At 39.9% G+C, this 11,390-nt stretch overlaps 1 protein-coding gene across 1 annotated transcript; it reads left to right on the top strand.

The window, feature by feature from the left end:
- Positions 1-7,346: 7,346 nt before the first annotated feature.
- Positions 7,347-8,811, top strand: LOC113109796 (location of vulva defective 1-like; the record flags this gene model as incomplete). The annotated part of the gene is made up of 2 exons (XM_026273565.1): positions 7,347-8,451; positions 8,500-8,811. Coding segments are annotated over exons 1-2 (1,116 nt in total), but the record flags the coding sequence as incomplete, so codon positions are not given.
- Positions 8,812-11,390: the final 2,579 nt, after the last annotated feature.

The following is an 11,390-nucleotide window of genomic DNA, read 5'->3' as shown; positions in this document are numbered from 1 at the left end:
TACCTATCATTGACAACAACTCCTGCTACAACATCTAAAGCAACAACAGAGCTGTCCACAATCACAACTACTGCAACTGAAACATCCACTACTAGCGCAGAAGAAACATCTACAACAGCAGACACTTCCTCAATCACAATAACTCCTGCTGAAACATCTATCACTAGTGCAGCAGAAACATCTACAACAACAGAGACTTCCACAATCACAACAACTCCAGGAGAAACATCCACCATTATCACAGCAGAAATATCTACAACAACAGAGCCCTCCACAATCAAAACAACTTCTACTGCAGAAACATCTACCACTACTTCAGCAGAAACGTCTACAAGAACTACAGCAGAAACATCTACCACTAGTGAAGCAGAAACATTTACAACAACAGAGCCCTCCACAATCACAACAACTCCTGCTTCAACATCCACAACTAGTGTAGCAGAAACATCTACAACAATAGATACTTCGACAATCACAACAACTCCTGTTGATACACCCACTTCCATTGCAGCAGAAACATCTACAACAATAGAGACTTCCACATTGACAACAGCTCCTGCTTTAACATCAACAACTATTGTAGCAGAAACATCTACAACAAAAGAGACTTTGACAATTACAACAACTCCAGTTGAAGCATCCACCATTAACACAGCAGAAACATATACAACAACAGAGCCCTCCACAATCACAACAACTTCTGCTGAAACATTCACAACTAGTGTAGCAGAAACATCTACAACAACAGAGCCCTCCACAATCACAACAACTTCTGCAGAAACATCTATCACTAGTACAGCAGAAACATCTACAAAAACAGAGCCTTCCACAATCACAACAACTTCTACAGAAACATCTATCACTAGTGTTGCAGAAACATCTACAACAAAAGAGACTTCGACAATTACAATAATTCCTGAAGAAACATCCACAACTATTGTAGCAGAAACATCTACAACAATAGAGCCTTCAACAATTACAACAACTCCATTTGAAACATCCACCATTATCACAGCAGAAACATCTACAACAACAGAGCCCTCCACAATCACAACAACTCATGTTGAAACACCCACTTCCATTGCAGCAGAAACATCTACAACATTAGAGACTTCGATAATTACAATAATTCCTGAAGAAACATCCACAACTATTGTAGCAGAAACATCTACAACAATAGAGCCTTCAACAATTACAACAACTCCAGTTGAAACATCCACCATTATCACAGCAGAAACATCTACAACAACAGAGCCCTCCACAATCACCACAACTCCTGCAGAAACATATATTACTAGTGTTGCAGAAACATCTACAACTACAGGAACTTCCACATTCACAAAAACTCCTGCAGAAACAGCTACAACAACAGAGCCCTCCACAATCACAACAACTCCTGCAGAAACATCTATCACTAGTATTGCAGAAACATCTACAACAAAAGAGACTTCGACAATTACAACAACTCCAGTTGAAACATCCACCATTATCACAGTAGAAACATCTACAACAACAGAGCCCTCCACAATCACCACAATTCCTGCAGAAACGTCTACCACTAGTTCAGCAGAAACGTCTACAAGAACTACAGCAGAAACATCTATCAATAGTGTTGCAGAAACATCTACGACAATAGAGACTTCAATAATTACAACAACTCCAGTTGAAACATCCACCATTATCACAGCAGAAACATCTACAACAACAGAGCCCTCCACAATCACAACAACTTCTACAGAAACATACATCACTAGTACAGCAGAAACATCTACAACAACAGAGATCTCCACAATCACAACAACTCCTGTTGAAACACCCACTTCCATTGCAGCAGAAACATCTACAACAATAGAAACTTCCACAATCACAACAACTCCAGTTGAAACATCCACCATTATCACAGCAGAAACATCTACAACAACAGAGCCTTCCACAATCAAAACAACTACTACTGCAGAAACGTCTACCACTAGTTCAGCAGAAACATCTACAAGAACTACAGCAGAAACATCTATCACTAGTACAGCAGAAACATTTACAACAACAGAGCCCTCCACAATCACAAGAACTCCTCCAGAAAAATCTACAACAACAGAAACTTCCACGATCACAACATCTTCTGCTGAAACATTCACAACTAGTGTAGCAGAAACATCTTCAGCAATAGAGACTTCAATACTTACATCAACTCCGGTTGAAACATCCACCATTATAACAGTAGAAACATCTACAACAACAGAGATCTCCACAATCACAACAACTCCTGTTGAAATACCCACTTCCATTGCAGCAGAAACATCTACAACAATAGAGACTTCGATAATTACAACAACTCCAGTTGAAACATCCACCATTATCACAGCAGAAACATCTACAACAACAGAGCCTTCCACAATCACAACAACTCCTGCAGAAACATCTATCACTAGTGTTGCAGAAACATCTACAACAAAAGAGACTTCGACAATTACAACAATTCCTGCAGAAACATCCACAACTATTGTAGCAGAAACATCTATCACAACAGAGCCTTCCACAATCACAACAACTTCTGCAGAAACATCTATCACAAGTACAGCTGAAACATCTACAACAACAGAGCCCTCCACAATCACAACAACTTCTACAGAAACATCTATCACTAGTACAACCGAAACATCTACAACAACAGAGATCTCCAAAATCACCACAACTCCTGCAGAAACATCTATCACTAGTGTTGCAGAAACTTCTACAACAAAAGAGACTTCGACAATTACAATAATTCCTGAAGAAACATCCACAACTATTGTAGCAGAAACATCTACAACAATAGAGCCTTCAACAATTACAACTCCATTTGAAACATCCACCATTATCACAGCAGAAACATCGACAACAACAGAGCCCTCCACAACCACAACAACTCATGTTGAAACACCCACTTCCATTGCAGCAGAAACATCTACAACATTAGAGACTTCGATAATTACAACAACTCCAGTTGAAACATCCACCATTATCACAGCAGAAACATCTACAACAACAGAGCCCTCCACAATCACCACAACTCCTGCAGAAACATCTATCACTAGTATTGCAGAAACATCTACAACAAAAGAGACGTCGACAATTACAACAACTCCAGTTGAAACATCCACCATTATCACAGTAGAAACATCTACAACAACAGAGCCCTCCACAATCACGACAATTCCTGCAGAAACGTCTACCACTAGTTCAGCAGAAACGTCTACAAGAACTACAGCAGAAACATCTATCAATAGTGTTGAAGAAACATCTACAACAATAGAGACTTCAATAATTACAACAACTCCAGTTGAAACATCCACCATTATCACAGCAGAAACATCTACAACAGCAGAGCCCTCCACAATCACAACAACTTCTACAGAAACATCTATCACTAGTACAGCAGAAACATCTACAACAATAGAAACTTCCACAATCACAACAACTCCAGTTGAAACATCCACCATTATCACAGCAGAAACATCTACAACAACAGAGCCTTCAACAATCAAAACAACAACTACTGCAGAAACGTCTACCACTAGTTCAGCAGAAACGTCTACAACAACAGAGCCCTCCACAATCACAAGAACTCCTGCAGAAAAATCTACAACAACAGAAACTTCCACGATCACAACATCTTCTGCTGATACATTCACAACTAGTGTAGCAGAAACATCTTCAGCAATAGAGACTTCAATACTTACATCAACTCCGGTTGAAACTTCCACCATTATCACAGCAGAAACATCTACAACAACAGAGCCTTCCACAATCACCACAACTCCTGCAGAAACATCTATCACTAGTGTTGCAGAAACATCTACAACTACAGGAACTTCCACATTCACAAAAACTCCTGCAGAAACAGCTACAACAACAGAGCCCTCCACAATCACAACAAATCCTGCAGAAACATCTATCACTAGTATTGCAGAAACATCTACAACAAAAGAGACTTCGACAATTACAACAACTCCAGTTGAAACATCCACCATTATCACAGTAGAAACATCTACAACAACAGAGCCCTCCACAATCACCACAATTCCTGCAGAAACGTCTACCACTAGTTCAGCAGAAACGTCTACAAGAACTACAGCAGAAACATCTATCAATAGTATTGCAGAAACATCTACAACAATAGAGACTTCAATAATTACAACAACTCCAGTTGAAACATCCACCATTATCACAGCAGAAACATCTACAACAACAGAGCCCTCCAGAATCACAATAACTATTGCAGAAACATCTACCACTAGTGCAGCAGAAACATCTACAACAACAGAGATCTCCACAATCACCACAACTTCTGCAGAAACGTCTACAAGAACTACAGCAGAAACATATACAACAACAGAGCCCTCCACAATCACAACAACTACTACTGCAGAAACATCTACCACTAGTTCAGCAGAAACGTCTACAACAACAGAGACTTCTGCAATTACAACAACTCCAGTTGAAACATCCACCATTATCACAGAAGAAACATCTACAACAACAGAGCCCTCCACAATCACAACTACTACAGCAGAAACATCTACCACTAGTGCAGCAGAAACATCTATGACAACAGAGCACTCCACAATCACAACAACTCCTGCAGAAACATCTACCACTAGTGCAGCAGAAACATCTATGACAACAGAGCCCTCCACAATCACAACTTCTGGAGAAACATCTACCACTAGTGAAGCAGAAACATCTACAACAACAGAAACTTTCACATTCACAACAACTACTCCAGAAACATCTATCACTAGTACAGAAACATCTACAACAACAGAAACTTCCACGATCAAAACAACTTCTGCTGAAACATTCACAACTAATGTAGCAGAAACATCTACAACAATAGAGACTTCTGCAATTACAACAACTCCAGTTGAAACATCCACCATTATCACAGCAGAAACATCTACTACAACAGAGCCCTCCACGATCACAACTTCTGGAGAAACATCTACCACTAGTGAAGCAGAAACATCTACAACAACAGAAACTTCCACGATCAAAACAACTTCTGCTGAAACATTCACAACTAATGTAGCAGAAACATCTACAACAATAGAGACTTTGATAATTACAACAACTCCAGTTGAAACATCCACCATTATCACAGCAGAAACATCTACAACTAGTGCAGCAGAAACAGCTACCACTAGTGCAGCAGAAACATCTATGACAACAAAGACTTCGATAATCACAACAGCTCCTGTTGAAACACCCACTTCCATTGCAGCAGAAACATCTACAACAAAAGAGACTTCGACAATTACAACAACTCCCGCAAAAACATCCAAAACTATTGTAGCAGAAACATCTACAACAATAGAGACTTCTGCAATTACAACAACTCCAGTTGAAAAATCCACCATTATCACAGCAGAAACATCTACAACAACAGAGCCCTCCACAATCACAACTACTACAGCAGAAACATCTACCACTAGTGCAGCAGAAACATCTATGACAACAGAAACTTCACAGATCAAAACAACTTCTGCTGAAACATCCCCCACTAGAGCAGCAGAAACAACTACAACAATAGAGACTTCGACAATTGCAGCAACTCCAGTTGAAACAACCACCATGATCACAGCAGAAACATATACAACAACAGAGCCCTCCACAATCACAACAATTACTACTGCAGAAACATCTACCACTAGTTCAGCAGAAACGTCTACAAGAACTACAGCAGAAACATCCACCACTAGTGAAGCAGAAACATCTACAACAACAGAGACTTCAACAATTACAACAACTCCAGTTGAAACATCCACCATTATCACAGAAGAAACATCTACAACAACAGAGCACTCCACAATCACAACAACTCCTGCAGACACATCTATCACTAGTACAGCAGAAACGTCTACAACAACAGAGACTTCTGCAATTACAACAACTCCAGTTGAAACATCCACTATCACAGCAGAAACATCTACTACAACAGAGCCCTCCACAATCACAACTTCTGGAGAAACATCTACCACTAGTGAAGCAGAAACATCTACAACAACAGAAACTTTCACATTCACAACAACTACTCCAGAAACATCTATCACTAGTACAGAAACATCTACAACAACAGAAACTTCCACGATCAAAACAACTTCTGCTGAAACATTCACAACTAATGTAGCAGAAACATCTACAACAATAGAGACTTCTGCAATTACAACAACTCCAGTTGAAACATCCACCATTATCACAGCAGAAACATATACAACAACAGAGGCCTCCACAATCACCACAACTCCTGCAGAAACATCTATCACTAGTATTGCAGAAACATCTACAAGAAAAGAGACTTCGACAATTACAACAACTCCAGTTGAAACATCCACCATTATCACAGCAGAAACAGCTACGACAACAGAGCCCTCCACGATCACAACAACTTCTGCAGAAACATCTATTACAGCAGAAGCATCTAGTACAGCAGAAGCATCTACAACAATAGAGACTTCGATAATTACAAAAACTCCAGTTGAAACATCCACCATTATCACAGCAGAAACAGCTACAACAACAGAGCTCTCCACAATCACAACTACTATAGCAGAAACATCTACCACTAGTGCAGCAGAAACAGCTACTACAACAGAGCCCTCCACAATCACAACAACTCCTGCAGAAACACCCACTTCCATTGCAGCAGAAACATCTACAACAATAGAGACTTCGATAATTACAACAACTCCAGTTGAAACATCCACCATTATCACAGCAGAAACATCTACAACAACAGAGCACTCCGCAATCACAACAGCTCCTGCTGAAACAGCTACAACAACAGAGACTTCCATGATCAAAACAACTCCTGCAGAAACATCTATCACTAGTGTAGCAGAAACATCTACAACAATAGAGACTTCGACAATTACAACAACTCCAGTTGAAACATCCACCATTATCACAGCAGAAACATATACAACAACAGAGCCCTCCACAATCACAACAACTACTACTGCAGAAACATCTACCACTAGTTCAGCAGAAACGTCTACAACAACAGAGACTTCTGCAATTACAACAACTCCAGTTGAAACATCCACCATTATCACAGAAGAAACATCTACAACAACAGAGCCCTCCACAATCACAACTACTACAGCAGAAACATCTACCACTAGTGCAGCAGAAACATCTATGACAACAGAGCACTCCACAATCACAACAACTCCTGCAGAAACATCTATCACTAGTACAGCAGAAACGTCTACAACAACAGAGACTTCTGCAATTACAACAACTCCAGTTGAAACATCCACTATCACAGCAGAAACATCTACTACAACAGAGCCCTCCACAATCACAACTTCTGGAGAAACATCTACCACTAGTGAAGCAGAAACATCTACAACAACAGAAACTTTCACATTCACAACAACTACTCCAGAAACATCTATCACTAGTACAGAAACATCTACAACAACAGATACTTCCACGATCAAAACAACTTCTGCTGAAACATTCACAACTAATGTAGCAGAAACATCTACAACAATAGAGACTTTGATAATTACAACAACTCCAGTTGAAACATCCACCATTATCACAGAAGAAACATCTACAACTAGTGCAGCAGAAACAGCTACCACTAGTGCAGCAGAAACATCTATGACAACAAAGACTTCGATAATCACAACAGCTCCTGTTGAAACACCCACTTCCATTGCAGCAGAAACATCTACAACAAAAGAGACTTCGACAATTACAACAACTCCCGCAAAAACATCCAAAACTATTGTAGCAGAAACATCTACAACAACAGAGCCCTCCACAATCACAACTACTACAGCAGAAACATCTACCACTAGTGCAGCAGAAACATCTATGACAACAGAAACTTCACAGATCAAAACAACTTCTGCTGAAACATCCCCCACTAGAGCAGCAGAAACAACTACAACAATAGAGACTTCGACAATTGCAGCAACTCCAGTTGAAACAACCACCATGATCACAGCAGAAACATATACAACAACAGAGCCCTCCACAATCACAACAATTACTACTGCAGAAACATCTACCACTAGTTCAGCAGAAACGTCTACAAGAACTACAGCAGAAACATCCACCACTAGTGAAGCAGAAACATCTACAACAACAGAGACTTCAACAATTACAACAACACCAGTTGAAACATCCACCATTATCACAGAAGAAACATCTACAACAACAGAGCCCTCCACAATCACAACTACTACAGCAGAAACATCTACCACTAGTGCAGCAGAAACATCTACAACAACAGAAACTTTCACATTCACAACAACTACTCCAGAAACATCTATCACTAGTACAGAAACATCTACAACAACAGAAACTTCCACGATCAAAACAACTTCTGCTGAAACATTCACAACTAATGTAGCAGAAACATCTACAACAATAGAGACTTCAACAATTACAACAACTCCAGTTGAAATATCCACCATTATCACAGCAGAAACATATACAACAACAGAGCCCTCCACAATCACCACAACTCCTGCAGAAACATCTATCACTAGTATTGCAGAAACATCTACAACAAAAGAGACTTCGACAATTACAACAACTCCAGTTGAAACATCCACCATTATCACAGCAGAAACAGCTACGACAACAGAGCCCTCCACGATCACAACAACTTCTGCAGAAACATCTATTACAGCAGAAGCATCTAGTACAGCAGAAGCATCTACAACAATAGAGACTTCGATAATTACAAAAACTCCGGTTGAAACATCCACCATTATCACAGCAGAAACAGCTACAACAACAGAGCTCTCCACAATCACAACTACTATAGCAGAAACATCTACCACTAGTGCAGCAGAAACAGCTACTACAACAGAGCCCTCCACAATCACAACAACTCCTGCAGAAACACCCACTTCCATTGCAGCAGAAACATCTACAACAATAGAGACTTCGATAATTACAACAACTCCGGTTGAAACATCCACCATTATCACAGCAGAAACATCTACAACAACAGAGCACTCCGCAATCACAACAGCTCCTGCTGAAACAGCTACAACAACAGAGACTTCCATGATCAAAACAACTCCTGCAGAAACATCTACCACTAGTTCAGCAGAAACGTCTACAAGAACTACAGCAGAAACATCCACCACTAGTGAAGCAGAAACATCTACAACAACAGAGACTTCAACAATTACAACAACTCCAGTTGAAACATCCACCATTATCACAGAAGAAACATCTACAACAACAGAGCCCTCCACAATCACAACTACTACAGCAGAAACATCTACCACTAGTGCAGCAGAAACATCTATGACAACAGAGCCCTCCACAATCACAACTTCTGGAGAAACATCTACCACTAGTGAAGCAGAAACATCTACAACAACAGAAACTTTCACATTCACAACAACTACTCCAGAAACATCTATCACAAGTACAGAAACATCTACAACAACAGAAACTTCCACGATCAAAACAACTTCTGCTGAAACATTCACAACTAATGTAGCAGAAACATCTACAACAATAGAGACTTCTGCAATTACAACAACTCCAGTTGAAACATCCACCATTATCACAGCAGAAACATCTACTACAACAGAGCCCTCCACAATCACAACTTCTGGAGAAACATCTACCACTAGTGAAGCAGAAACATCTACAACAACAGAAACTTTCACATTCACAACAACTACTCCAGAAACATCTATCACTAGTACAGAAACATCTACAACAACAGAAACTTCCACGATCAAAACAACTTCTGCTGAAACATTCACAACTAATGTAGCAGAAACATCTACAACAATAGAGACTTCTGCAATTACAACAACTCCAGTTGAAACATCCACCATTATCACAGCAGAAACATCTACTACAACAGAGCCCTCCACAATCACAACTTCTGGAGAAACATCTACCACTAGAGAAGCAGAAACATCTACAACAACAGAAACTTCCACGATCAAAACAACTTCTGCTGAAACATTCACAACTAATGTAGCAGAAACATCTACAACAATAGAGACTTTGATAATTACAACAACTCCAGTTGAAACATCCACCATTATCACAGCAGAAACATCTACAACTAGTGCAGCAGAAACAGCTACCACTAGTGCAGCAGAAACATCTATGACAACAAAGACTTCGATAATCACAACAGCTCCTGTTGAAACACCCACTTCCATTGCAGCAGAAACATCTACAACAAAAGAGACTTCGACAATTACAACAACTCCCGCAAAAACATCCAAAACTATTGTAGCAGAAACATCTACAACAATAGAGACTTCTGCAATTACAACAACTCCAGTTGAAAAATCCACCATTATCACAGCAGAAACATCTACAACAACAGAGCCCTCCACAATCACAACTACTACAGCAGAAACATCTACCACTAGTGCAGCAGAAACATCTATGACAACAGAAACTTCACAGATCAAAACAACTTCTGCTGAAACATCCCCCACTAGAGCAGCAGAAACAACTACAACAATAGAGACTTCGACAATTGCAGCAACTCCAGTTGAAACAACCACCATGATCACAGCAGAAACATATACAACAACAGAGCCCTCCACAATCACAACAATTACTACTGCAGAAACATCTACCACTAGTTCAGCAGAAACGTCTACAAGAACTACAGCAGAAACATCCACCACTAGTGAAGCAGAAACATCTACAACAACAGAGACTTCAACAATTACAACAACTCCAGTTGAAACATCCACCATTATCACAGAAGAAACATCTACAACAACAGAGCCCTCCACAATCACAACTACTACAGCAGAAACATCTACCACTAGTGCAGCAGAAACATCTATGACAACAGAGCACTCCACAATCACAACAACTCCTGCAGACACATCTATCACTAGTACAGCAGAAACGTCTACAACAACAGAGACTTCTGCAATTACAACAACTCCAGTTGAAACATCCACTATCACAGCAGAAACATCTACTACAACAGAGCCCTCCACAATCACAACTTCTGGAGAAACATCTACCACTAGTGAAGCAGAAACATCTACAACAACAGAAACTTTCACATTCACAACAACTACTCCAGAAACATCTATCACTAGTACAGAAACATCTACAACAACAGAAACTTCCACGATCAAAAACAACTTCTGCTGAAACATTCACAACTAATGTAGCAGAAACATCTACAACAATAGAGACTTCTGCAATTACAACAACTCCAGTTGAAACATCCACCATTATCACAGCAGAAACATATACAACAACAGAGGCCTCCACAATCACCACAACTCCTGCAGAAACATCTATCACTAGTATTGCAGAAACATCTACAAGAAAAGAGACTTCGACAATTACAACAACTCCAGTTGAAACATCCACCATTA

Source organism: Carassius auratus, chromosome 1 (genome assembly GCF_003368295.1).
Source record: "Carassius auratus strain Wakin chromosome 1, ASM336829v1, whole genome shotgun sequence".
Taxonomy (NCBI): domain Eukaryota; kingdom Metazoa; phylum Chordata; class Actinopteri; order Cypriniformes; family Cyprinidae; genus Carassius; species Carassius auratus.
The sequence above is the reverse complement of the archived record's forward strand: the minus strand, read 5'-3'. Positions and strand labels throughout refer to the sequence as shown.